At 33.6% G+C, this 27939-nt stretch overlaps 1 protein-coding gene across 2 annotated transcripts in view; it reads right to left on the bottom strand.

Moving 5' to 3' along the window:
* LOC100251535 (ABC transporter C family-like) overlaps positions 1 to 23973 on the bottom strand; it is a 44296-nt gene extending 20323 nt beyond the window's left edge. Inside the window, exons 1-15 of one of the 2 annotated variants that reach the window (XM_002280783.4) lie at positions 23761 to 23973; positions 22028 to 22452; positions 20028 to 20206; positions 16574 to 16613; positions 15414 to 15570; positions 14846 to 14960; positions 14666 to 14746; positions 14485 to 14509; positions 13127 to 13183; positions 11440 to 11505; positions 10164 to 10238; positions 6039 to 6146; positions 996 to 1130; positions 307 to 413; positions 114 to 207 (exon numbers count right to left, since the gene is read on the bottom strand). In XM_002280783.4, coding sequence (XP_002280819.1) covers positions 114 to 207; positions 307 to 413; positions 996 to 1130; positions 6039 to 6146; positions 10164 to 10238; positions 11440 to 11505; positions 13127 to 13183; positions 14485 to 14509; positions 14666 to 14746; positions 14846 to 14960; positions 15414 to 15570; positions 16574 to 16613; positions 20028 to 20206; positions 22028 to 22360 — 1572 coding nt within the window. In that variant the 5' untranslated portion in view covers positions 22361 to 22452; positions 23761 to 23973. Of the gene's footprint in view, positions 1 to 113; positions 208 to 306; positions 414 to 995; positions 1131 to 6038; positions 6147 to 10163; positions 10239 to 11439; positions 11506 to 13126; positions 13184 to 14484; positions 14510 to 14665; positions 14747 to 14845; positions 14961 to 15413; positions 15571 to 16573; positions 16614 to 20027; positions 20207 to 22027; positions 22453 to 23508; positions 23691 to 23760 lie in introns of those variants that run through there. The other variant, XM_010657404.3, reaches the window with a different exon arrangement.
* Positions 23974 to 27939: the final 3966 nt, after the last annotated feature.

The raw sequence follows: 27939 nt of genomic DNA, 5'->3' as shown, positions 1-27939 counted from the left end.
TTCTAGATAACACTTGAAAGACATATATTATATTAGAATTTATTGGCATATTTGGCATTCTTGTTATAGAGAATATCAAAATGGAAATCTTTTCGAAGTGTTTTATGTCATACTGCTCCCAGAAATGATGCTTTCCGGAACCATGACAATTCTTCATTCCTGACACTCTGAACTTTGGATTGGAAACTATTCTCCCATGCATAGCACCTGCATCATTTCAGCACAGATGGTCAGAGTTATCCTTTTCTGAACTGCCAAATACTGTTGAAATTTTTTTTAAGCAACCCTTCTCTAAATGAAGCATACTTTACAGTGTCCATGGCAGCCAAAATTTCATTCATGAGGCCAATCCTCTTGTCTGTACGTTGCAACCCTTCCTTTGATAGTTTCTGCATTCTGCTGATCACTACAGTCTGTCCCACAAAATAACACAGATGAAAGACAAATTAATTGAAGGAGATTATTAATAAAAGAAAAATAGACATGGAACAAAAGTAAGAGGTATGATGCTCAAAAATCTAAAAAGAAGGCTCCCCTACCCTCCCACACCGCTTCTCTAGCATTCCATGCTATATAGCATGGCTGATAGTTTAATTTCATAAAATCTTCCTTATAATGTGATAGCTATATCTCAATTTCAAATTATTGCCCACCCAAAATAAATATATTTATATATATATCTAAAATTCTTACATTTCATTCTAGTTTTGAATCCCCACTCCTTATCATGACCAAGATAAAATAACGGGATAGTCAAAGTAGATACCTTAAATTTAACCATTTCTTTACTTCTACCCCTTATTTAACATAGGAACATCATAACTTGGTTGTTGCATTATGCTTATCTCCTAAACTAGAACGATACCAACAGTGAGAAATTGGAACATTAGTAGAAAGAGAGAAGATTATCAAGAAAATGAAGTCCACAAATTTAAAATGGGCGCTATGGACAACAAGGAAAAAAGAGAAAGGTAACCAGAGGGAGACTCACATACCTGTATTGGAAACAGAAGAACGAGCATTAGTGCACCAAGAAGTGAAGCAACACCCAACTGCTGGTAAAGAAGAACCATTGCAATGATGATACGGAATGGAGCTGACCACAAAGTGTGAAGTGATTGGCATATTTGCTGTAGAATAAAGAGACGATTCAGTCATAGGATCAACCAAGAAACTTCTACACATAATTAAACAGAGCAAAAGGTTTTTCAAGAACAATATCAAAAAGTACATAAAAAAATTTGATATACCACTTTTTGAAATACAAATGATATCATGTTGTATCAGTTTCCATGTAAAAGAAATAGCCTAAAAACAAGTTCCGTTGTGTCAGTTGCATAGTTACATTACAAGCTTCTTATTTTATTTCCAATAATAATATCACGGCAATATAGCTCCTTAGTTCATTTTCATTATTGCAACATCATAACAAATTCAGCAAATAGCATTATGCAAAGAAACATATACACAAAAGATATCATTGATTTTACTATAAGTTGAATGTAGACAAATAGAACAAATTGAACTACAGTTCAAAACTGCAGGATTAATGCCACTTCCTTATTCAAAACTTTACAGTACCATGTTTGTAACTGATTAGAAGTGGTTATAATGACAAATAGATTTTTTGACCTTAAATTGATTTTCATGCATACTTTTGTTATAAACACACAAATGGAAAACACATACAAAATATTTCTGGAATATAAATTGCTAGTTTGGTACACATTGTGGCCTCAAACCCTAACAGCTTAAGCTTATAAGTCAATTGTTAGCTTAATATAGTATCAAAGCTAGAGGTCTTGAGTTCAAGTCCCCCCCTACTGATACTATTCCCATCTATTTATCTACGGCTGCTACTAATTTGTTTCTTCACATGCCCATTGTGGGCCCAAGTCCTAAAAACTTAAGCTTTTAGGTCACCAAAGAACTTTAGCTTTTAGGTCATCAATTTGTGTCCCCATATGCTCATTGCAGGCCCAAATCCTAATAACTTAAGCTTTTAGGTCACTCGACTTGCATCTCCACATCTAATTGTCCCTCCGTGTGCAGGTATGCGGTCACACATAAGGGAAGTTGTTAGCCTAGTACAAATATGGGCTCAAATCGTAACAGCTTAAGCTTTTTAAGTCAATCAGTAACTTAAATCATTACTAGATATTAGGTTCAATTGATTTTTTCCCTAGAGTCCAGGTAGTAGGAAACTGGATCTTGAAGTCTTCTCAATATATAATTAGCTTGAATTCATATTGGTCCTTAGATATCCTCCTTTAATATTGCAATGCCATCAAAACTTAGACTTCTACTAAATATGGTTTTGGAGAGCATCAGGGTATCCATCAATGAACCATTAGAGAATTAACCGTTGAGACCCAGATATTAACCATTGGAAGGTTTGCAGAGGTGAGGTACTTGGGTTTTAGCAATTTATAGTGGAAGTTAATTCCACCATTGTTCTTTCTAGATTATCTTACAGGAAGCAAGGGCTTAGAAACTGGATGGTTGGTTGTGCAAAGTCATTAATCTCCCCAAGGACTTGCATTGCTCTCTATTCCAATAATAGGAATAGACAACCAAAAATTTGATGTCTCGTCTAAGGTCAAAGCCTTTGCTTGGCTAATGGCACACAAGAGGGTAAACACCAATGACATGCTACAATTGAAAAGACCTTACAAAGCCGTTCGCCCTAATTGGTGCATTTTGTGCATGGAGAGTGAAGAAACGGTTGATCATCTTTAACCCTTTGGCACAAGCTATTTACATTAGCTAGTTTGGATTGAGTTCCTTCCAAGAGCTTATGTAATATGATGATCATCTCATATAAGGGTTTGGGAGGCTCCATTAGACGTAAAGTCTATGACAAATTGCTTGTCTCACTCTGATATGGATTGTGTAGAAAGAAATGCTAGAATTTTCAAGGACAAGTGGAGGACTTCAGAGACACTGTGGGATCTAATTCATTTCTATTCATCTTTCCAGGCCTCTTGTACCATGGTATTTAAGAGCATTCCTCTCAATGTTGTTCAGCTTGACTAGCATTCCATGTGCAGGCCAGAAGGGTTTGGATGATGAATAGAAGAGATTTGTTTTGATTTCTATTTAAAGGAGACAAGTTAATCCTCAAGAAGAGATGAGAGGTTTCATATAGAATATTCTCAAGTGGTTCTATATAGATGTACTAAAAACTAGAGAAGGTTCAATCTTTCATTTTTTTTATCAGCTTTTGTAAATTTGGGGAGAATCCTGCATTCTTCTCATGTACTTGCTTTATCCATTTCTAACACATTATCGTTTTTGATAAATTTAAAAAAAAAAAAAAAACAAAGAAAAAAAAGGAATAGCCAACCAGAAAACAGATTAGTTGGCCAAGTACGGTGCCTTACTGCTAAAGGCTTTTCTGGGAAAATATATGCCTCCCTAAGTCGTACCAGTTCAAGGATTCTTTGCATCTTTTTATTTCCTTTTCCCTATGTCCAAAATGTAGTTCTTGACTTGAAGGATAGCGCACAACCCTCCTTGTGTCCTCAATTCATTTGTAATAAATTGTGTGTTTCTGATAAAAATACTGCAAATCCATTATCATGCAGTATTAATAAATCAAAAACTTCCATAATTTTTTTTTTTTTTTTTTTTGATAGATAAAGGAGAATATATATTAAAAAGAGGCGCCAAAAGAGCAACACAAGGTAAACAATACCTATACACCCACCGCCAAAACGGCTTAAATAAGAGAAAGAACAACATGACAGAAGGGACTAAAACAACCTCAACAAGAGCCCAACCAATCAAAGAAACTAACTAAAGTCGGAGGATAATCGTCTATAAACAATTTTGTCTCTGACCAAAGAAAGCATACAAAATAACTTTTTGTCTTTGTATCAAAAGCACACCATTGATGAAGGCCATTCTATTCCTTGCCTTCCACACCGACCAAAAGATGCATAATTCATTAAGCAATTAGAAAACCAGAAAATTCGGGTTCAGATAGTTTACTAATGATTTTTCACGAGGCAATTCAAAGACTGGTTAGTATTTGCTTGAACTAGAATGCTTGGGTTCAGGCAGTTGACCATTCACCAAAATCTATATTTTATGGTTTATAGTTTTAAACACATTGAACACCATCTATAAGCTTAACAATGTCCTTTTTAAGATGATGTAACAATACTTTTTTCTTTATCCAAGAGATGTAACAATATTCAAGACTTCATTGTGATAAAAATGACAAGAACTCATTGAAGCTTAAATATATCATATCAAATCCTCCTCTTCAACCTTAGTCAAAATGCATTCAACTTGTTAACAACCTGAAATTGGATAGTGGAAGAGTTGAGGTTTGTCATCCACAATTAGAGAGGCCAAGCCTAAAGTTTGGGAGGCTAATGGTCATCATTTTCCTTACCTGAAAACATTGCATAAACATGGGAGTTCACCTCAAGTTTGAAAAAGAAGAAGAAAAGAAGAGGAAGCCCTTAATTTTCTATGTTCCAGGGACTGAACTTTCATTTAGATTCTGTTGCCCTTAAAGCTGAAAAGTTAAACATAATCCAGTTTAATTGTGTAGAACCTTGATGTGCCTTGAAAAAGTAAATCACTCACTTCTTTAATAGGAAAAGAGAAGAAAAGTAGCTTTTAAGATTTCACTCGGGTGGCAAGAGATATTAGGTGGGGATGGAAAGGTTCCAAGTTCAATTCCAGTCCATGTATTAGAATCTTTTTTCCAAAAGAGCTACTAAACAAACAATAAAAGAGAGATTACACTCTAAATTTCTTTAGCCAGAAAAATTTCTTTAGATTCTGGCTAGGTCAATAATGCAGTGAATCCACTGCCATATCTCTAAGGCCCTCTAATCCCCTCAGAAGCTTAGAAAATTAGATAACAGAAACTCTCCCAAGCTTGGAGAAACCCAAACCAGCAAGCTTAACAATCCATTCTCCTCCTCCATCAACAACACAACCCCTGAGATGACTTAAAAATAATTGTGTCTTATTTAAACCATAAAGAGATGGAGATTATAGGGTGGACAACATTTTTAATTTTACAAAGGCATTGAAAAATAATCACTCACCTCTTTTCCTTCTACTAAAGCTTTTTTCTTATAAAGGAAAATACTTCCACTATTTCTGTTTCAATATGATCTAAGATCCAAACAGAATAATATGGGGAATGAACTTTGCTAGGCAATTGGAGGTTTATAATAAATTCACCCCTCCAAGTAGTCATCTCTATTGTCATTTAGTTCCTGCATTTTATTTCATGCAATTTGCATACCATAGATGTTAATAAGATATGATATTTAGATGCACTTCTAGGAGGAATTATCTTTCTCTTTTTTCTTCTCCTCTTTTCAAAGGATTTCTTGCTTTCTCTGTAATCTTCTGATTCCTAAATATTATCAATAAATTATTGTTTTCTAGAAGGGGAAAAAACGATATGTTGGAGATTCTGATAGCACATTCTTTTCTTTTCTTGAACTGGTATAGGAAGGCAAACTTTCTGCCTAGGTTGTAATTTAAGAATTTAAAACCCATATATCATGACCTAACCAATTAATGTGCAACTGCTTAAAGGGTACTCCTATAGTGGTTATGAGAATAACCCTCTTTTGTTCTCAAAGATTGAGGAGATAGTATTTGTTTTCAAGAGTTTTGTTTGATTCAGTTTCCCTAATGATGAAAGTAACCCTTCTCTTAAAATACTAGTCTTTCAAGAAATTAATCTTAAATCTACTAATTTTTATTTATTTTTTCTCTCAGTACATGCATCATGTCTGTTTTATATTAGTGTTTCGAAATATGATTGTATACATAAATTTGACAACAATACACAAAGTGTAAGGATGAATATATAAGTTATACTGGTTTTTGAATTAGAGCTGATATGCATACAATTCATATTGTAGGATGATCATATGAATCACACTGGTTTTTGAATTAGAGCTGATAAACACACGCACATATGTGTGTGTGTGTGTGTGTGTGTGAGAGAGAGAGAGAGAGAGAGAGAGCATGCTTTTGAGGGTTTAAATAGAACATGCCTGGAGGGCTTCAGCATCAGTCGTCATAAGGTTGGTTATTTTTCCAGATGCAAATTGTCTGCGACCCTCATGTGTTAGCTTTAAGGATTTTCGAAACACAGCAGCAACCTACAAATGTTAACAGTTGAACATAAGTATGCCAGCACTATCAGAACAGTTAAAGGAGACATTAAACTGGAATAAGAATCTAACAAATAGCTGTATCACTAGATCTGGACAGACATTATACTATTCACCAGCTCATCCCCAGAATAAGGGCTTAAAATTATCTTACATACCTGAAAAAGATACAAAAGTCAACAAGACATAATTGCCCAATTTGTACCTGTCAACTCCCTCAAATACGCTCAGTGTGGGTTGGTTATCCCATACTTATTACCTAAAACCTAAGTCAGCTCAAACCCAATCAAAAGCTAAACTCAATGCTACTTAACACCTATGTGTGAAAATGAAAAGCTCAGAAAAATACAAGGACAAAAAATGTGTAAGATTTATCAGTAAGCAGTTTTCCAACGTTCTGCTACCATGGAGAAAATCTGGAATTTGGAAACTATGTGGTGCTGAAAAATCCAAAATTCAGAAAATGTCCATAGAAGAGGAAAAAAAATTCAGATCAGAATGCTATTTGTTCAGGGATTAGTTTCCCACAGCATTTGCATTCAGATTTGGGTTTAGAAAACCATGTATAGAGAGGGTTAATTTAATATCCCCACTAATATAGCTTCCTATAAGAAAATTTGAAAAAAAAAAAAAATTCATATCTTTTAATGAGACGAAGGTGTAGAGCTTTTGAAGAAGAAAGCTTGCAGTGTGACATGACAAGGATGAAAAAGCACTAAGCCTAGAAGGTTTCACTTTGACTTTCCAGCAAAACAATTATGCAGTGAAAGGAATTTATTGGGCTTGTTAAGGGAGCTTCATGCTTTAGTGTCCTTGAAGAGCTTAATAAAATGCTACTTCCATTGTGTTGCTTCCTAAAAAATGAGGGACAAAGGATATAGATCTATCAACTTAGTTGAAGTTATATACAACCTTTTATCCAAGATCCTAGCTGATATACTCAGAATGTTACTGAGAAAGTTGTTTGATGGGGGTAAAAAAATCCTTGATGTGGTTCTAATAGCCAATGAAAGCATTGATTTGGGATAGGAGTTCAAGGAGAATAGTGGCATCTAAATTGTTTCTTAGAGGTTTTAGGGTTAACAGAAGGGAAGATCAGGAGTTAGACATCTCGCAGTAGCTATTACCTAAAGGTTCTTTCTTGTTTTGAAGGTACCTCTAGCTTAAAGGTAAACCTGGAAAAGAATCTGCTTAATCTGTTAGGAAGTATGCAGGACGTAGAGCTTTGAGGCTTGTTTGGAAACTGTTCTGACAGAAAATAGTTTTCCAACTTCAAAAACAATTTTGGCAAATTCCAAACTGAAAATGATCTTTTGAAAGGTGTTTTTATAAAGTGTTCTGAGAAACAATAGAAAACACAAATAATAGGCCTGTAACTTCTATATTGTACATAAGTGCATAGTGCCTTCATGGAAAATAGGTTGAAAAAACCATTGTTCATATTTGAGTTACCATTAACCAAACAGAATTTTGTTCCTGAAAACAACTTCAAACTATCTTTAAAAAATGTTCTCAAAACCTGATTTTTGAGCATTGTTTATGAAAACATTGTCAAACAGCCCCTTAGTTTCAGTTCTTGGATATATGGTCACTCACATGTCTTCAACTTATTTGGGCTTAAAGTTGAGATCTCATTTCAAGGCTAAATCAGTGAGGAATAAAGTTGAGAGAATGAGTTGAGAGAAGCCTTCCTTCTTGGAAAAAGAATTCTTCTCAAAGGGTGGAAGATTAATGATCATTACACATACCCTGTTCAGCCTTCCGGTTTACTTTACATCCTCTTTTATGTTGCCAGTTTCAGTATATAACAGATTAGAGAAGCTTCAAAGAGACTTTTGATAGGGAGAAAGTAGAAGAGAGGAAACACATTTGGTTAAATGATAGTCCATTCTGCAAAGGGGCAGGTGATCTTCACATTTAAACTTAATAAAGCATCATTGGCAAGTGGCTTTTGAATTTTAGAATTAACAAAGACATATTCTGGAGGAGGGTCATGGTAGGTATATTTGGCAAGGAAACGGGTGGTTTGTACTCTGGGATAGGAAGGAGAGCTACAAGAGCAGGCCTCTTGAAAGTAACCAGAAGAAGTTGGAATCCTTTTCATCCTTTAACCTATATCTCCACAGGAAATGACCTCCAAGCAAGTTCTGGACTGATTTTGGTGTCAGGAAACTCTCTACATGTAGCCATGAACAGAGATGGGTCAGCACCCAACTTTTGGTGCTTGGTGGAAGGGAGATAGTCCATTGGAACCAAAGGTTTGGAAGCACAGAGTCTTTCATGTCTAGCATTTCAGTCATCACAATAGAGAGGAGAGGGATGATGAGCTAGGGTTGAAAGGTTCCAGATAAGTCAAATCTTTTTATAGGGGACTATGTTGTAAACTGGTAATGCCAGTGTCTTGTCCATGAGGAACATGCAAAGAGGCTCAATGCCCCTTATAGGGAAGGATACTTCATGTCAAAGGCAGCATGGAGAAAATTCTTACCACTGGCCAAAGCTATAAAGGGAGGAAAGAGCCCAAAACATGAAATATCAGCTCATCACCTCCTTATTCACTGTAAGGTAGCTTGTAGGTTGTGAGATTTGTTGTTCTCGCCATTTGGTGTCTTTTGGGTATTGCCAGAAGCAATGAAAAAGACTCCAGGAGGTTGACATGGTAGTTTTGTAGGAAAAAGAAGAAAAATGTGGAGAACAACACCCTTGAGTCTATTTTGCTGCATTTGAAAGAGGCAGAGCACAGAAATTTAGATTTGTAACTACCAGAACTAAACCTAAAGAGTCTTTCCTTAAGTCACTATTTATTTGGTTAAAGGATTCACTGGGGCAATGAAGATTCTTTATAGATTTTATAGATGGGTTGGATGAGGGCAAAAATAAGGAGGCAGAAGAAGAATATTTGAACTATCAATATTTTATTTTTGTTTTTTTATCAGATTTATTATTGAAAATAAAAGTACAAGAGAAGGATGAAAAGTCCTTCCTTCAAAGTACAAATCCTGATCAAAGTAATACTTACACCCCACTATACAAAAACTATACACAAAGGTTAACCCCAACTATCTCAAACTTTTAAATTACAAACCAAAAGCCAATTGAGTTGAATAACGTTAAGTTGAACTATCAATATTCAAGCTAAAATGAGCATGCATAAACACTATGACATCAAATCGACAAATTAGTTTAGCATAAAAGAATTTATGTTAAAAAAGTTGATGCACTTCCAATCAGATTGAATTTGTCTATTCCTTTATAGTTGGAACACCATATGATGGATCCAATCAATGAAAGCTTCTCTAGTACTTTCAAAAAATTAGTATGATCAGATTAGCGCAAAATTTTATTTTATAAGTCAAGATTAGCACAAAATATATTCTCAACATTTTCAATGAGATGGTTTCCTCTAGACCAGCTATCTGGAACACAAATAATAAGCCAATTTTGACCAACCCACTACAGTCATGATACAAGCTAACTTGTAGCCACACGCTTAAATATTCTGGCCTGAACTTTGGCTGGGATGGATTTGCCTAAACTTAGGCTGGGATGGATTTGCCTGAACTTAGGTTGGAACAGATTTGAGAAAACAATCAGTATTGAGTCTTGAACTAGACCAAATAATTTAACCAGTTTGGAAAATTAAAAAAACAAAAAACAAAAAAAAGGCCATACAATGAGCTCGCAGACCAAACTTTCAGCCCAAGCCAAGTCCACAACAAAAATTGCAAGCCAAGTCCATAGCATAATACTAGAGAACTCATAGTGCAAGGTCGAGTACTCAAAACACAAACAACTACACAATGCTGCCCCCAACAAAACCACACAACCATCAAACCAACCATTCATTTCCTCCACTTACACCATTCCACCACTAGAGTAGGGAAAAACACTACAAATCCTCTTAGGACGTGTTTATACAAAGCATTAATGCAACTTGGGACAACTGAGGTGAACAAGATATACCTATATAAGCACTTCAAAACGGTAGAGAAGAAATCAACTTACCAAAGTTGATCTAACCCGGAAACCCACACGCATGACATTCTGAAAATACTGAGCTTCAAATAATACCCCGAATACCTGGAGAAAGTTTAAACCAATCAGTGTGGAGTTCTTCTTCCAATTGTGTTACAAAGATCCAGTAGAATGAGAGCATGCCCATAACAGTAATATCAAGAGCTTTACTTCATAAAACAAGTATAGGATTATTGCAATAAGGTAAAAAAGCCAATAACAAGCCACCTTCAATTTGCTCTTCAAAATCAGAACCCCAATATCATGCATGTGAACAACGTAACTCAAGAATCTATACTTCAACAATGCATGGTTGAAGAAACTAAATGTTTCCAATAACTTCATGTAGATTTTCCATTTAAAGAATTTTGATCCATTATTTCAAAATGAACCAGTTTATGACTTCCAATTTAGTTGAATACTACTAGGAAACAGAAAGGTAGCAACCAGATGGCTTCAGCATTACTAGGTAATGGCATCATATCATCAGCATGCCATCAATACCATCCAATGAAAAGTAGATTACCAACTACCAAATCCCTCAAGAGGAGTAAAAATCAAATCAAACAAAAATGCCATTTACAAATATTCTATATAGAATCTAATCATTTAAAATGCAAATCCCTACAGAATCTTGACCACTTTGGACAACAAAAGTGAACATGTAGATCAACCATTTGTCAAAACAAAATATTTTCATTTTGAAAAATTACGAAAACAACATATTTCAGACTTTCAAAAAAGATATAAAGAAAATAATACCATCACTATTTTGAATTTCTACTCTGAATTGAACTAAAATTTTGAGAAACTTATATTGGTGTAAATGGATGAGCAAAACCTTTAAAAAAAATTCATGCATTTCAATCATACTTCTTTCTTTTTTACTATGAATTTTTTAATGTAATCCAAATACAGAAACGTTACTAGTAGGATCAGAAGTAAAGCCAGCTACAAAAGGCAATTTATGTTTTCGAATAGATAAGCGGGGAGGGAGGGAGGGAGGGAGGGAGAGAGAGAGAGAGAGAAGAAAATAACAAGATAATGAATAAACCCTTTAAAAAACTTCTTGGTATTTAATCATACTTCATTTTATTTTTCCATGAATTTTTAAGTATAATTCAAATACAGAACCAGTGCTAGAAGCATTAAGAATTAAAATTAGCTTCACAAGGCAATTTATGTTTTCAAATATAAGAGAGAGAGAGAGAGAGAGAGAGAGAGAGAGAGAGAGAGAGAGAGAGAGGGAGAAATATAGAATTCCTACCACTCCAACAAAAATTGAGAAAGCATAGATATAACCAATCCAAGCTGGATCTCCTTGTTGCATAGACTGCACATGATTCATCAAATAATATAAGCGATAACAGTTAGAAGAAAAAAAATAACTAAGATAATCAGATCTGTGATTTGGACATCTACTGTGCCTAAACTATCTTCTTCTGACAAGAAAAAAATGAAAATCAAATATTCAGCCCAGGACTATTTCCAAATACATCAAAAGCAAATATCATTATATACCTGTGAATTAGATAGTTATAGATCATTTCAACATTTTCTGGTATGCTACTCCAATGGATTGAATTTTGGTAAATTAAAATGCATATACATGCAGGGGCAAAAATGTTTTCTGGTGTGCCTATAGTTCAATCTTCATTTATCTTTGTCCATTATTCACTTGCATGAAACTCCTATAATAAAAAAATAAAAATAAAAAATAAAAAAACAAAGAGTAGTCCCCAATTGGCCATCAAAGCCAAAAAAGAGGATAGCATCAGAACAAGGCAAATAGGGAAAACAAGCCAACAACATGCATCCTTAGAAAACTGACACCATGGACCGACAATCATTGAAACGGCTGATGCACCCCCTTCCACTCTCAAGTGACCAAGGTCACAGGGACAATCTGAAGAACTTTCGGTCCAAGCTTCATAGCTCATGATCCTAGCTTATGCTGGAAGCAACAATTGATACAGTTATGATACATTGTTCACAGTAACAAATGCCACAGTCACAGGATGACTCCTTAGGCCTACCAAGCCTTTCGCAAATTGACGAAATAGCTAAACAGTTGTGTAATCTTATAAGAATGAAACTTTATTAACAATAAGAAGAAAGAGATAGAAAAGGATGAGATATCCTCTGCAACAACAATAAATAAAAAGCCAAAACTACAAAGTAATCTACAGAACCCGCAACAATAACTCCTCAAAGAACATGAAGGTAGGTTTTTTAATAAAGACTTCTTAGGCCTAGCATCCTAATTTGGCCAACCAGTATAGTTTTATCAAGGTATGATCTTCCTCATCCAGTCAATAAATAGCCAAGGACCTTGGATTCCAGAGAAAGTTCCTTTCATAAGAAGATTTTTAACACCCAAAACATAAGCCATTCTTTAACCTTTCTGCAGAGCTAATAACTTTGAGTTGGGTTTGGGTTAGATGCAAACCCGACTCAACTTTTCCACAGGCAGGAAATGTATAATCAAATGAAATGATGGAAAAGGGAGAATGAAAGACAAGCAAACATTAAGTCAATCCATGCATTAGCTACCAAATGTTTAAACAATAAGAGTAAGGAAAATACAATTTATTTAAGTACTGCACAAGTCCACTCTCCAAAAGTAGACGCGTAATTACAGGAGTCATGTGAAGTTTCAAAGAATGTCACATGATCATGCAAATAAGCATTTAAGGCAGCGATGCTGGAAAAGCACAAGCCATAACTATGAACTAGATTTGATGAAAATGAGAAGCACTTATCTAATCATGAATCACAGGCATTCTTAAGCAATTCCATTTAATAAATAGATTATATTTACTTAAATGCCAATTACAAAAGGAAAAAAAGAAGGGGAAAAAATGAAAGGCTTCCTAGGATCTAAGCTAAATGAAAAATAAAAAGATGAGGCAGATCATTTATCCAGAAAGATACTGGGGAAAAATAGCACTAACCTGTAAGAGCTGGTTCAGAATAAGTGGGCCCACAAATTGGGAAAGATCATTGCCAATCTACAAGTTGGACAACAAAAGTATAACTATATTAGAAATTGATAAATCAAATTGAGAAGCAGTACTTTAATTATGCATATATACTGCCTGTGTAACTTTTCAAATGCTTCCAAAGAGAGAAGGAATGCAACTTAACTATGAAACAACCAATGTGCTCAAAAAGAATTTAGAAATGCCCATTAAAAATAAATTCTAAAACCAACTTGTTTTAACATATCACAAGTTCAAGAAAATCAGATGAGAAAAATTTTGAGCAATGTTTTAACATAACATAATGCGGAGCGAATGCTTGAGGGCAGCGTTAGGGGTTCAACCATCTGGCCATCTTTCAAAGCAAGATACTAATAAGAGGGTGCACATGTTATTCCATGAGGGTTGCCAAGCATGTCTATGACTCATTTTTCAAAGGCACTACCATATGCCTAAAACTAAGGCCTCATACACAGACCAAAAGCTGGATTTCCAGCAAAATATCACAAGATAGGTCTTTGTGGACTTTTATTGAAATCATATGGCCTTGGTTGCTATTCTTCATGTTATACACTGTATTTGTAAAATTTATTAGATGTAAGTTTAGCATGATAGTGTACAAAATGGATATTACCAAAACATACATCTTAAATTTATTGGTAGCTCATAAACCTAAATTCAGAACTTTCACCCTTCAAATACTGCAAAAATAAATTTGGAAATCATATTTCAAAAGAACTGTTAAAAATGCATTACCTGCCTAAAACTCCACAAATAATCAAAGAAAAGCATGTAAAGGAAGATATTAATTACTTAAATGAGGTATCATAGGGTTACTATTATGGATTTTTTCTTTCAAATTGACAAAGTGAATGGGCAGCACTTAATGATAAGAAAAATGTACAACTACCACAAGATTATAGCATAATTATAATAATAATGTATCTACAGTAGCATGAGCATTCATACAAAGGGCTTTATGAGGTCAATCTGATAAAGCCTCGCACCTTCAAGTACACCCACTTGTGGTACAGTGATACAATGCGCAAACAATGGGACTAAAATAACCCCAGATCATTGCATGAATCCATGAATTTTGTGGATCAAAGTTGCTGGATGGTGAAAACCAAGCATGTTTGCCACTAAGAAGCTAATCATAAAACTAAAGTTAGAAGTTTTCCAGGCAAGAACCCTTCTGATTAAGAAAATGAAGCTCCAAGCAACTGACCATAAAACTGCACAGATATGAATACTATGACTCTAACTAGAGGTGATGATCTTAACCAAAATACCACCTAGTTATAATAACATCAGAAGATTCGGCTCATTACCTTCCAAAAACCTCCCCACCAAAACCTACAAAAGAAAAAGCAGGAAATTAATGGGCTGCATGTGTATACAAATGGTAGAGGAGTCGTTCACAAAGACAATAATATTTATTTCGGAGATTCAGTCAGATAAAACCAAGGAATAAACCATTGCGATTGTCTAACAATCTATCTTGACACATACCTTCCACCAAGGCTACGATTTAATGCTCTTAAGAGCCATGGTTTAGGCCTTAGAGCTTCCTCAGCCCAGCATCTCTGGAAGCTACACAAAATCAATTTAAAAGAAAAGACAATACATCATACAACCAAGACATGAGAATTCATGTAAAAAAAAAGTGTTAAAGGGAAAACAAGCACTCACTTGTTGTTCAGTGTCTCAGTCTGGTCCCAGGAATCTAATTTCCAGACATCCTTCTCTGTAATTGGTCTTTTGGAGCCTAGCTGCATGATGGGATTCATCCATCCAAAAGTAATTCCTACCATAAGAATGAGAAACCAAAAATGTCAGTCGAAGTTAAGCAGCTAGGCTATAAGATGATTTATTTAGCATATAAGAAGGCTATTCTAGTCTTTGTACTGTGCTGCAAATGCAAGCAGTGAACAGCAAAGAAGGTGATTAGAAGTTGGATGGGATGATTCTTTCCACCAAGGAACTAACAAAAATATGGGGATTGATCCAGATGGGTCTAAAGAAAAGTAGCTATGAACATAAGAAAGTTTGTCCAATCATTTAGCACAGATTTTCACCATTTAAATCAGAAAAAACATGGAATGTCATTATAATTGGTGGACTATCCACGGTATTGCTATATATTAGTTTATGTTCTTCTCACATGAAGAAGCAATAATCTATATCTATGTCAAAAGGTGAATCCATTTGGAAATAGGTGTATAAGAAATGAAGGGTATAGAAGTGAAATATTACATACTTGAAAATATGTTGACATGCCTCTCAGGACAAATTTGCTCTCCTCCTGGAATTTCTTCATATTCTGCATCGTCAACCGATCCAGTCCACATTGGGGTATAACCCGGATAAGGATCCAGGTCAGGAACATAGAAGAGCAACAATATCCCAAATAAAACCTACATCAAAATAATAATCATAGATCAAAGTTACATGCTATGAACAGAAGTTGAAGACAAAAACCAAAGGTCTAGAATCTAATTCAACACTAGTAGCACACTTGATCACTTTGCTGTGGATCCTGTACTAGCTCAATACTTGGTCATTTCAGCATCCTAACAGAAAATTTAATAGAAAATTATCATAATTTAACTAGTTTTAGCCATCTTGATCACCTATGACACTGATCAATTTTCTTTTATAGGTAATGATTTTTTCTTTCTTTTATTGTTGCTGCATTGAACCAAAATGGAAACCTTCCTTATCCTCATCCAACCTCTTGTCACTTGAGTCAGGCTTCAAGGACAGCAATGGTCAAGTTGGATCACATGTAAAAGCATACTTGATCAGCCAATATAAACATGGGAGGATCATGTCAGTCCTACAGGCCAATCAGGATGGAACACTGAAAATCATCTTTACAATGGATTGTTTGGTGCTTTAGTAATCCCTACCCAACTCTGAACTCCAAATGGATTTGCAGCCCCAATTCATCCTATAAAGTGATGGGGCTTTTCAATGTTTAACACAACCAAACATTATAAATTTGATATTATGGTATCACTACCGCTTTGATGTCTTATATGAATCTTTAAACAGATTTGTTTTCCATCTATATGGACTAAGCTTCAATGGCTTGAACTAAAAAGTGTCCTTCTTATGATGATCTGGGGTTAATTAACAACTTCAGGCCAGGCCTAGATGGTGCTCAGTAATAAAATGCTTCTAGCAGCTGGCTATGATATGCCATACTGGAGGAGACAACTTCCAATGCAGATTTTTAGTATTATCCTGACAGCTTAATACACCAACCACCCTATTTTTTAATAAAAAATTCTTTTAATAATTCCCAATATCATGCAATATGTATGACATTAAAATATATTCCACTGAAATGCAGATACATGAGAAAAATTAACATAATTAACAATCTTTAACATTAAAAATATAAGAGCAACCAACCTGCAAGACGACCTCACTGATGTACAAATACAGAATAGACCTGCAGAGGACATGTACATTGTAAGTTTCAATTGCCAAATCACACTTGTTAGCAGGAATGCTACTCAAGAAATCAGATCTTTGACTCTTGGATTCATCTTTATATGACTCATAATCTTTACAAGATATTATGCATGAATCTTCATATAATTTTTACCAGATACAAAGATGATTTTTCACATAAGAAATCACAAGAGAAAAAAAAACATATTATTAAGATGAAGCTAAAACATTTTAAGGTAAGGAAGAAGTCTTTCCAGACTCGAAATCACCCTTCCAACCTATTGCAAGGGCAAAAAAGAAGAAGAAAACATCCTTCTAGACTCCCCTTTCAACCTACCACCAAGGGCCAAAAAATAAAAATAAAAAGGAAGAGAAGAAGATCATTCTTTCAACCTACTGCCAAGGGCCAAAAATTTTAAAAGTAAATAGGAAGATAAGAAGAAGATTGAATGAACACTTTTTTATGGATCAACCTAAAGATAAATTCATCAAGTCTACACTAGTTGCTTGATGGGGTTTGTGTCACGAATGGAGCACTCTTTGGCATGCGGTTTTGGGGACTCCTAGGGAGAGTAACGTGGGTTGCTCTTTCTTTTAGACTCCAAGCTGAGCTCTTCATGTTGGAGATCAACTAGCCAAGCAGGCAGGATTGTAGATACTTTATTACATCTGTAGCCATTAGCTTCTATGTTGTTCCTTTTATGCAGTTCATCCTCGTCCTTTTTATCAGCTTGTATTAAATTTTGGAAGAACTTTTCATCCTTCTTTTTACCTATCAATTCAGATCAAAAGATTTGTTCATTGAAAGACAAATAAAAATGACAATTATCAATTTATATGGAACAGAGATGTAGGTTTTCCAAGTGGAGGTCTTCCCATATCTAGGATTTAAAGTGATAGCATATGGTTTGGCTCTCTCCAGATATCCCCAATCCATCAGATGGCAATTCATTCCAAGTCAGTATGCAAAAAGAATACTGATCTGAAGCAAGCATTCATGCTGGATCATGATGATTTTGTGAGGAATCAAACAATTAAACTTGGGTGATTCCTATTATAAAGCATCTGTATATATTCCTCAAATTCCTGAGTCAATCTCAAAGAACTTTAATATTGGCTTAAATAGCAATAAAAGCTTTTGGACTGCTGCATTGAAACAAGTTTTCCTAATCCTCCTTGAAAGGAACATGCCACGATGTGATGGGACTAAATTTAAGCAAAAACATTTGAAACTTGGAAGGTAAGTAACCTGTAAGAACATGGGAGCAAATCAAATCTAGATTACAAGGGAACCATACCGCTCAACATGAGTTTTCTAGAAAGTCTGAAACTAACACCAACAACAATAAAAAAACTTCATCAAATTTCATGGATTATTTTTATGAACTACTTATAATCCAGTATGGCAGATGGTTCACTGTATAAACTGTTTGCAACAATTTAAGATGAGTCATCATAACACAGGGTAATGGATTTTTTTATGTTCACCAAGTGAAGGCTGATGACAAGCATAGTTTCCATATACACCAGAAGAACTATTGTGAAATCGAAGGTATTCATCCTAAGAGATAGCTACACAGTTTTAAAAGGCGCAAGGCGCACCTAAGGTGCAAAAGTCTCCTGTAGCTTAGTTGCAAAGCACAACACAAAATGCACGCCTAAGTGAAGTGAAACCTAAACGAGGAAGCATATCAATTTTATAAAATATGATTCAAAATCTAATCCAATCAATAAAAAATTTAAGATTCCAAACATTTAAAAGAACCATTCAACAAAAGAGTAATGAAATTATATAAATTTCAATGTTCGATTAGAAATTTCAAGAATAAAAGTGTTTAGAAAGGAAAAGTAAAATAGACAAGGTGAGCATCTTCAACAAAGCGCATGTGTTGGCAAGCAAGGCGCTATAGCTAGGGAGTGGTTGCACCTTTTAAAATTATGGATAGCTAAATGATTCATAGCTACATTTTATTGGTCCTAGTTAATAGGCCACTTCAGGATGAACTACAATTTCTGTGTGATTCAGTCGCCAGAGGCCACCAATTCCTTTTTTTTCAATCTGCATAATCAGGTTGTTCCATATACATGAAGATATTTCAACGTGAAATTGCTAGATTGAATGACATTTCAAGGGCAAAAAATCTTCAAAATTAGCATGTTTAATGTCATAGGATTCAATTCTATGTTGACCAATCTTGCCATCATTCCCTTTTGAGCATTTAAGGTTCTTAAAAGCCAAATACTTGAAAATAATCAACTTGGGAACTCATGGCACAGCTGGAGAGTGCAGCAGCCCAAGAATGTTGTTACAAGGAGGTTTCCCAACTGATCCTAACATGAGGCCTTCCTCATACTTGTTTGGAGTTCAGACTAATGATTAGGTACAAGGGAGATAGTCTGCAGATTTATTTGCTCTATTTTTGTGACTTCCATATGTAGTATCTCCAGATACTGATCTCACATCTCATTCTAGAAGATAATTTTTCTGTTATCAGAACCTTTCCCCATCATATCACCGGGTGCAAATTTCAGCATCCTGTTTCAATCTCTTAGCTCCATGAGGTACTATTTTTTTTTTTTTTATCAGAAACGAAGAAAAATATATTAAAAGAAGAAAAGATACAAAAGAAGGAAGAGATACAAGAGAAAGAGAAGAAACAAGAGAAGGATGAGAGGTCCTTCCCACAAAAACAAAAACTGAACAAAAGAGAAAACACCCAACTTTAGAAAACTAAATACAAAGAAAAACCCCAACACTCTCAAACTTTTGAAACGCAAACTGCAGTCCAATTGAGTTGTAAAACACTAAGAGGAACTCCGCTAAAAGCTGCAGTACATGAGGTCCTAACTTTGACCATTGCACTTCAATAGCAATGATGTAGGACAACCCTAGGATGGTTGCCTACACTCAAGGGACTTTCTTGATATATATCTTGAAGATTCATCCTCATCAAGCAACTTGTGTTTTAAGCTTATGATTTATGATTCAAACTCAAGGTGAGTGCCAAGTCAAGGGTAATTTTAGTCTGCAAATGTTATTACCATTCCCCTTCACCAAGGAAAGAAAAACAGAGCAACATCACATAAAACTAGACTTTTATGGTTTTCATACAGCTCAAGACTCCTAAACTCACTATTAATTGAATTACAAATTCTCATTTCACAATTAAGAAATGCTGTCACCAACCCAATATCTACCTTCAGATCATGGATATATTTATTCCAAGAAATGAGAATGAGAGGACAAATAAATCTCAGCTAAAGTTTAGCATTTGTTATAGTCTTATTTTCATATGCATTAGTAAAACTTATGCTTTACAGGGGATGATTCAAAAAGGGTGAGACCTTGGAGAAAAACTAATAGTATCTAGCAAAACAAGTGCTAAACTTATAAAACAAGAAAAGAACCAACCTATCATACAACTCCTTCACTGAAAGAATGAGATTGAGCATCACAGCTTCCCCTATCAAAGTATAAAGGACTCCAAATCTGAGATACCATCGAAACTCACGGATGTATACTTTAGTTTCTATTCCGATCAAGACGAGCATAGAGCACCAAGTAAAAGCCTTAATGATCAGGGAAACCACCTGCCAGAAAAATAATAAAGATGAAGCTAATGATCTTGCAATTACATGTAGCATTAGCTTGTTGCTTACCAAAACAGGTTATCCAAATCTTACAAAGTTGTTTAGGTATTATCGATGCCTTACATGCTTTGGAATGATCTTAAACTTGAGCTAATCATGTTTTCAAGTAATTCAAAACTAAATTGATCATGTTACAAATTGGAGGGAACAGCCTTTCAATTGTAGACTGATTGGTTTGAAAGTTTGAACATTCCTTCAGTCAACTTCTGGGAAATTTAACTCTGATTTCATAAAATTTCGGATTCAAATTAAACGAGATAAATTGATGCAGGAAGGTCTGAGGCCCAATTTTAAGGCCTTGTTAGAATGTGCGCTTGAACACCTTGGCTGGCTCTTGCCTCAAAGTTCAAACTCACTTGTCCTTCAATTACCACTTCATACTTCTCTTTGTCTCTTGCCTCTTCCTTTGACTTTAAGGAGGTCGCCCCCTAATAAATATTCCAGGAAGATATGCATTCTTTTCTTCCACTTCTCTGATTCTATTTCCCATTTGAGAACCCTAGTTTCCAGCATGCCATGATTGACACTAGTGTCATTCACTACTTTGTCCTTGTGGAAGAGGCAGAGCAGGGGACTGTAAGAGATAACTGACCAGGTAGGGTCAAGACTGTTAGCTTGGAGGCAAGGCTCTTGCATGGTGTATGCATGAGATCATGGAGTACAAAGGTTGACATGAGTGCTGCTCCCATGGACGACCATCAAGTAGCCTGGAGTTCATAGGGAAGGATAAATGGTGTCCATTTTTCCCACTCACTATGACCATCTTAGAGAAGAAATGCAGGATACACCATGTAAGGCCCCAAAGGTAACAGGAACCAAGTCTAACACTGCCTGCAGCTCAGGCATAAAGTTAAGGAAGGACATTGAGTAAGAAAAACTAGCATACCTAGCTGCACTTGCAAGACACTGAAACACTTAACATTGGCCCAGATGCCATAACCAGTATTACAGTAATAGACCCCTGCTTTCAGTCGTACACTATCACAATCATCCTATTGCATTCAAAGTCTCTTGATGCATCAGGCCTTGATGAAATTTCTCTAATCAGACTTCAAGAAATTTTTTTTGTAGGAGTTTTTTCAGCCTTTTACATGAACAAAAAAGGTGAAATTTTTTTGACAATGGAGCACTCTACTAAATCAAAAGTATCTTTAAACTACAAATATTATTAAGAAATAAAGGAGTCCAAGTTTCATCTTTTAGAAAGCCTTTAAAACAGTGGTAAGGTAACAAATCAAGCAAGCTGATTAACAAGATTAAACATGTGAAAGAACTTTAAAAGGGTAGTAGCATGCTCAACAAATTGCAAAATGATAATCACTCATCAAGATAGAAATTTGAGATGAAGTGGATAAACAAGATATAAATTTCATAGTTATCATTATAAGAGGTTTAGTCATTAAGGAACACAAAAGAAAGGATAAAAAGAAAAGCCGATTGACAAAAGAGAGAGAGATTTACAAGATATGATCTATCCGCATCCAGTGCATCAATTCCAAATATTGGACTTAAAATAATTTCTTTATTTTGAAATGTTAAACAAAACAAAAAGAAAAGATAAAACATATTAATTTGATTTTTTTCACCAAAAGAAATGTAAAACAGGTTTAAGCCTTTTAAAGATAAAACATTTAAATTAAACACTTTAACAAATAAATGGAAGCTAATTCCATATAGAGGGGTATCAGTAAAGTCATTAAAACAGAGAACACAAGGACCTTAACTAGATAGACTAATTGAAAGTAAAAAGAGAGAACCTACCTCAAATGGAGCAAGACCTGCTTGGCCATCGAGATTAAAGACTGAGATACCCATGATCAATCTGAACAAAGGCTCAGCAGTACAATAACCAGCCAATAATGCCAACATATAATTATAGTAATTTGACCTCAAGCAAAACCTCTGGACTTTGAAATCCTTCTTAATCCGCCATATTCGATAGAAGCACAGACTTAGAAGGATAAAATGAGATATGGAAATCACCAAGGTATCAGTTGCACAGGGTGTGTAAACACCAAATGCATTATCCACTAATTTGGCCCACACCCCATTTGTGACTGGCCTGCAATACCAAACCAACGGCCCAAAAGCCATCTTGAATCACTTCTCTATCTTCCTTCCCTAGCAGAGTCGTCGTTCACCACTCAGACAAGTCTAACACTGCCAAGGCTCCATAGGAAGCTATTCTGCAATAAGATAAAATAAAATAAAATTCACTATTAGAATTTAAAATAAAGAAAAGAAAAGCAACTATTTCCCTTTGTTTAATCCAGTAAAACATTCATGAATTTAAGGATATTCCAGCAACAAGATTGAAACACATCCAATCTTTCCTTTGTCTAGATGAAAATTTTTCAATCAGAAAATTTTCTTGACAAAAATAAGACGATAAATTATTCCCAAGCTGAACTGTAAATTATTTATTAGAATGAAATAAAACCTTGAAATAAGTAGAGTTTTATGCTCCATTTGATTGCTTAGAAAATACAGAAAGATAAAAGAAATTAAAATTCTGAAACTTACAGTTTTTGTCATTATTATCAGGAAATAAAAACCTCAACAACAATTAACCTAATACAGCTTATTCAGCTTAGTTTGAGGTATGTCTGCAAGGACAAGAAATACACTTAAAAAACAAAATTAAAGTTAAGAAAGTAGAAGATGTAGTTGAAATTAAAGTATATGCCCTTTCTCATGATAAAACAAATTATATTTATATTTTCCTAGTCTAACCAAACATTTGCATTAGGCTCTCATCGCTGGAGATTTTCATATTCTTGACTCCCAAACAATGAAAACAGAAAAATCAAACTATTTTATTTCTTTATCATTTTCCCACGATTTCTCACAACCCAAACGGGACCTCCAGAAAGCTTCTTTTTCCTAGAAACTGTTTGCAGTAAAAATCTAGCTGAAAATTTCACCAAAAAAATAAACTAAAGTTTCTTATTCGCCATTATTTCCATAAACCCAGGAACCACATAAAACATAACATTCAAAGCTTCCATTCTTTTCCTTCTCACAAAAAAAAATATCAATCTATGAAAAAGAAAACAGAAAAAGCATAGAATGTACATGTACCGAAACACAAGCTCAGTTCAAACATATAGAAAAAGTGACATTGAAGACAAAAAAAAAAACCAAAAATACAGCTAAAAATTAGCATTACAGTAATTAAAAAGAGATAAAAGAAAATCTTCAGATTCACTCAATCACATGCAGAACACCTAGAAACAAAATACCTGCTGAGTGTTTCTTTGTATTTAACGAATTTTTGAAACTAGTTTTCTGGATGATTAAAAAGAGAAGAGACCAATAATGAAAAAATTATTTAAAAAAAAAAATCAAGGAAAGAAAATGAAGAAGAAAATCGGTAAGTTGTGATGAAAGACAGAAAAGTAGAGAGGATTTTGTCGAATCGAAAAGCGAGGAAGAGAAAAGAGGCTCGGTGTCCGGTACCGGAAACGCAGGAAAAGAGAGAGGGAAACACTCGCCTTTGGATTCAAGCGCGTGCGCTACCATGGAAATTATTCGATTCCTCCTTTGTATTTCTCGTTCTCTCCTGCTGTTGCTCACGATACCAGACAAATTGGCATTGCAGGCGTCACCGCTTACGGCGTCATTCAAAACCCATTGACAAATCCCAAAGATCAAAAAAAAAAAAAAAAAGGAAAATAAATTTATTTAATCCTATGTTGATCAGAGATACCATAAGAAAGAGAAAGCCGCCACGTTTGAATGGAACCTTAATATTATAATAATAATAATTATTATTATTATTAGTATTGACATATGTGGTTGGTAGTTGGTACGTAGCCATACTAAGAGCATTTCCTTTACAAAATGATAAAAGAAATTATGTGCTTAATTTGTAAATGACTTACTTCTTCGAGTCAATGAATATGAAAATAAGACTTGCATTTTGAATTTTCTTCTTTAAAAGTCATATTTTTCAAAATGAGTGGGTTAGAAAATTGTTTTTGAAAGTCATTTTCTATTTTGAAAATAGAATTTGCATTTTTAATATAAATTATTTTTAGAATAAACTTTAAGTAATTTTCATTTGTATTTATGTAATATTTTTATAACATTTAAAAAATATTTTTAAAAATTTATTTTTATCTTTAGATTTTTTTAATAATATTTTATTACTAAAAATAGTTCGAAAAATAGGGGCAGTAGGGGATGAATCCACCAAATTGCCATCAACTTTGACAGCTCAACCTGTAGGCGTACGATAGGGCTAGTTTCGTCTTTTTACGATAAATTTGTCCCTTTTATAGAAACAAATGGTAGATGGTCAACTTCTTCCAGTTTTACAGGCTGTTGATGATTCGGGTAATTATTTGGGGCAAGTTAGGATGGGGTCGTCCTCATCACCTTTTTAAAGGCCTTTCGCCCGCTCTGTTTCTTCAGATGTGTGCTGATGTGATTTCAAAATCAACGGCAGGAGATTAGAGTTCAGGGAGCTTTTAGTTTTTTAAGCACGAGGGCGGGCCCCGCTGGGTTCCTGGAATAGTAAATCCACCAAGGAGGAATAAAGTCTAATTCCTTTTCCACCTTGTTGGAGACTTGGAGTGCTGGATCGAGTACGTAAATCTCAAACTCGCTTCTTCTATTCCACACGTGTCCATATCTTTTTTTTTTTTTTTAATTGATGGTAGATCCACATCTTGACCCTTTATTTTTCCTTTTGGTAGTGAAAAAGGAACAACATCTTTTTGTCTACTTGTTTCAACCAAAAATACTCATATCACATCAATGATTCTCAGTTCTCACCACTTTCTTTGTATTCATTATATTTCATATCTTTTGGTTTTTATTTTTCCTTTTTCTTTATTTTTCTAAGTTTTCTTTTTTATTTTAAAAAATTCCTCTTTATAATAAAAACATTTGAATTACTTCCCATGATTTTGCCAAAACAAAAATAATAATAATAATGATAATATTCTCTTATTTTTTGTTTTAGAGTCTACTAGATGCTTTCAACTTAAAAGTATTTTTCCCACAAAAATTTTTAAAAAATTAAAATTTTAAAATTTTAAAATTTGAGAAATTGCTTCAAGTTATCTTTTAATATTAGCATTTGTAGAATCTCCACCCAAAAAATAAAAATCAACTAACCATTGTTTTGAATTTATATTTAAGTATTAACTAATTCTCCATGTAAAAACACTTTTTTAAAAAAGTTATTAACGAAAAAACATTATAAGTTGAAAGTGTTTTTATTCGTGTTGTTGTATTAAAATATGTTTTGGAGTAATTTTAAAAAATATTTTTAACATTACTAATATTTAAATAATAATTTAAATATTAAAAATATTTAAAACGCTTTCTATAATCATAGTCCAACTTTAAATAATACACATTTACCTATTCCATGGCTAAGCAAGTAGTCTCTTTCAGGGGACGACTTTTTGCCAACTGACAAAAATCGTAGATCTCAACCCAATGGTCCAGCATGGTCATTGTTTTGGGGCAGATCCCATCCTAGGCTTGAGTTCCCCTAAGCCTAGCTTTGCCTTTGACACCACCGATTTTGGGTTTTGTATCATAATCCTATTTATTTATACTTGCATTATTATTTTCATGTATTAGCATTATTATAAAATATTTAGAAATTATGTATATTTAAAAATATTTTTTACAAATACAATAAAAATCTACTCTCAATAAAGAATTTTTTTTTTTTCAAAGAATAAGATTTTATGTTGTAAGAATTGTAAATCTAAGAAGCATCTCCCAATCGAATGTGATAAATCATTTTGACTGGCTCTATTTTTAGTTTTTAATAATATTATGAAATTTATGAATTTTTTACTTATATACGTATGCATGTATAAAATATGAAGCAGTTAATAGCTTTTGAAACAAGGAAGGAAGTCTTTGACTTCGATTACCAAGAAAGCTGTGATTTTATTTTTATTTTTAATTTTAAATTGCATTACCTATCAAATATTAAACTGCAATATCTTGACCAACTTAACTCTATTTGGTAGAAACTTGTCCAACTGTGTTTGGTATCATTGTCGCTTTCGCTTTAGAATACAATTTTCTATACTTTAAAAAACCCAAGGTATTAAAATATTTTTAGAGTTTTAAATTTAAAATATTTAAAAATAATTTTTAAAACGCCGTATGAGACTTATTATATTATATATAAAAATTACTATTATTTTTTACTTCTAGAAATAGACAACTGAAAGGGTATAAGTGGAAATTAATAGATATTACTTTTAAACATGGTATAATATATTGTTTATAATATAGAATTATAACGTTTCGAGGTCATGACATGTATTATTGAATTATATTACAGCTCTATTTAGATAATTTTGAATAAGATATATATATATATATATATATATATATTAATTAATTAGTTAAAAAGAATAAAATAATTTTCATATTTATAAATTTAACTTTGATATATTTTTGTTTGAAAAGTAATTTATTTTTTACATAAATGCTTTTAATTATTTCAAATCTTTATATGTAGATTTTAAAGGAAATAGTTATTTTATAAGAAAATAATAAAGGTATTTTTGTCAAAATATGATAAGAAAGTTGATAGGTTGGTGTTTGTTTTTTTTTTTACTCTTTGTTAAAAGTAATTTATTTTCAGAATTTAGGTTGTTTATTTTTCTATTTTTTTATGACTATTATAAAATTTTTACTAAATATAAAAAGTCAAAATATGTAATTTTTTTAAATAGAAAAAATAACGTATTTGTTTTTTTTTATTTTTTAATACTTAATAGAAATAAAATACTATAAAAACAAACAACCTAATATTTAACATTATTAAATATTAAAGTTCTATTTATAATTAAGTAAAAAAACAAACATCACCTTAGAAAATAACTTATTATAAAAATTAGAGAAATATTATTTCTTATAAAATCTTTAATTTAGACTATGTAATAAATTATTTTCTATTTAATAAAATTTTCATAATACCAATATTATTTTTAAAAAATTATAAAATTTTAATTATGGTTGTAGATTAGGACGAGTATTGTTTTGGTAGGAGTTGTTCAAAATAAGTGGGAGAGCAATTTTATTAAATTTAAAATCATAATATCTGATACTAAATTGACTTTCCTAACAGCAAGACGCATAAAGAATGAGTGGGAGGGAATGAAGTTCAGTTGAGAATGTTTGGTTTGAGTGGTAGGAAATTAGGAATTGGTCTAGCTCAACCCACATTAAACGCGACTTTAGATGACGGTTTCTACGTTCTCATCTAATAAATAAATGAAAATAAAATCTAGTGCGCCAACAAGGACGAATGGATGGTCGAGACTTGAGAGTTGAGAGATTTGATGCCACCTAGAAAATAAGTCTTTCATTAAATGACAGTGAAAATGATGGGAACGGTGAAAGATTATTTACTTTAACAGCAAGATTTGATATCACTTAGAAGGGTTGACATTTCCTGGCTGAAAGCTACTTCCCTGATAAAAAAAACGAAGGTGGATGAATGATTAATGTAACAGGAGGCTAAGATGAATCCAAGAAGAGTGAGGGGGTGATTTCAGCCTGGAATATTATATTAAATGGAATGAGATAATATTCATGTTTTTAAAAATAATTTTATATATTAAAAATATTTTCACTTGAATTTTTTTATCATCTTAGTCTAACCTGTCATTTCAATCTGTAGGCGGCAT

This window comes from Vitis vinifera, chromosome 10, assembly GCF_030704535.1.
Source record: "Vitis vinifera cultivar Pinot Noir 40024 chromosome 10, ASM3070453v1".
NCBI lineage: Eukaryota > Viridiplantae > Streptophyta > Magnoliopsida > Vitales > Vitaceae > Vitis > Vitis vinifera.
The sequence above is the reverse complement of the archived record's forward strand: the minus strand, read 5'-3'. Positions and strand labels throughout refer to the sequence as shown.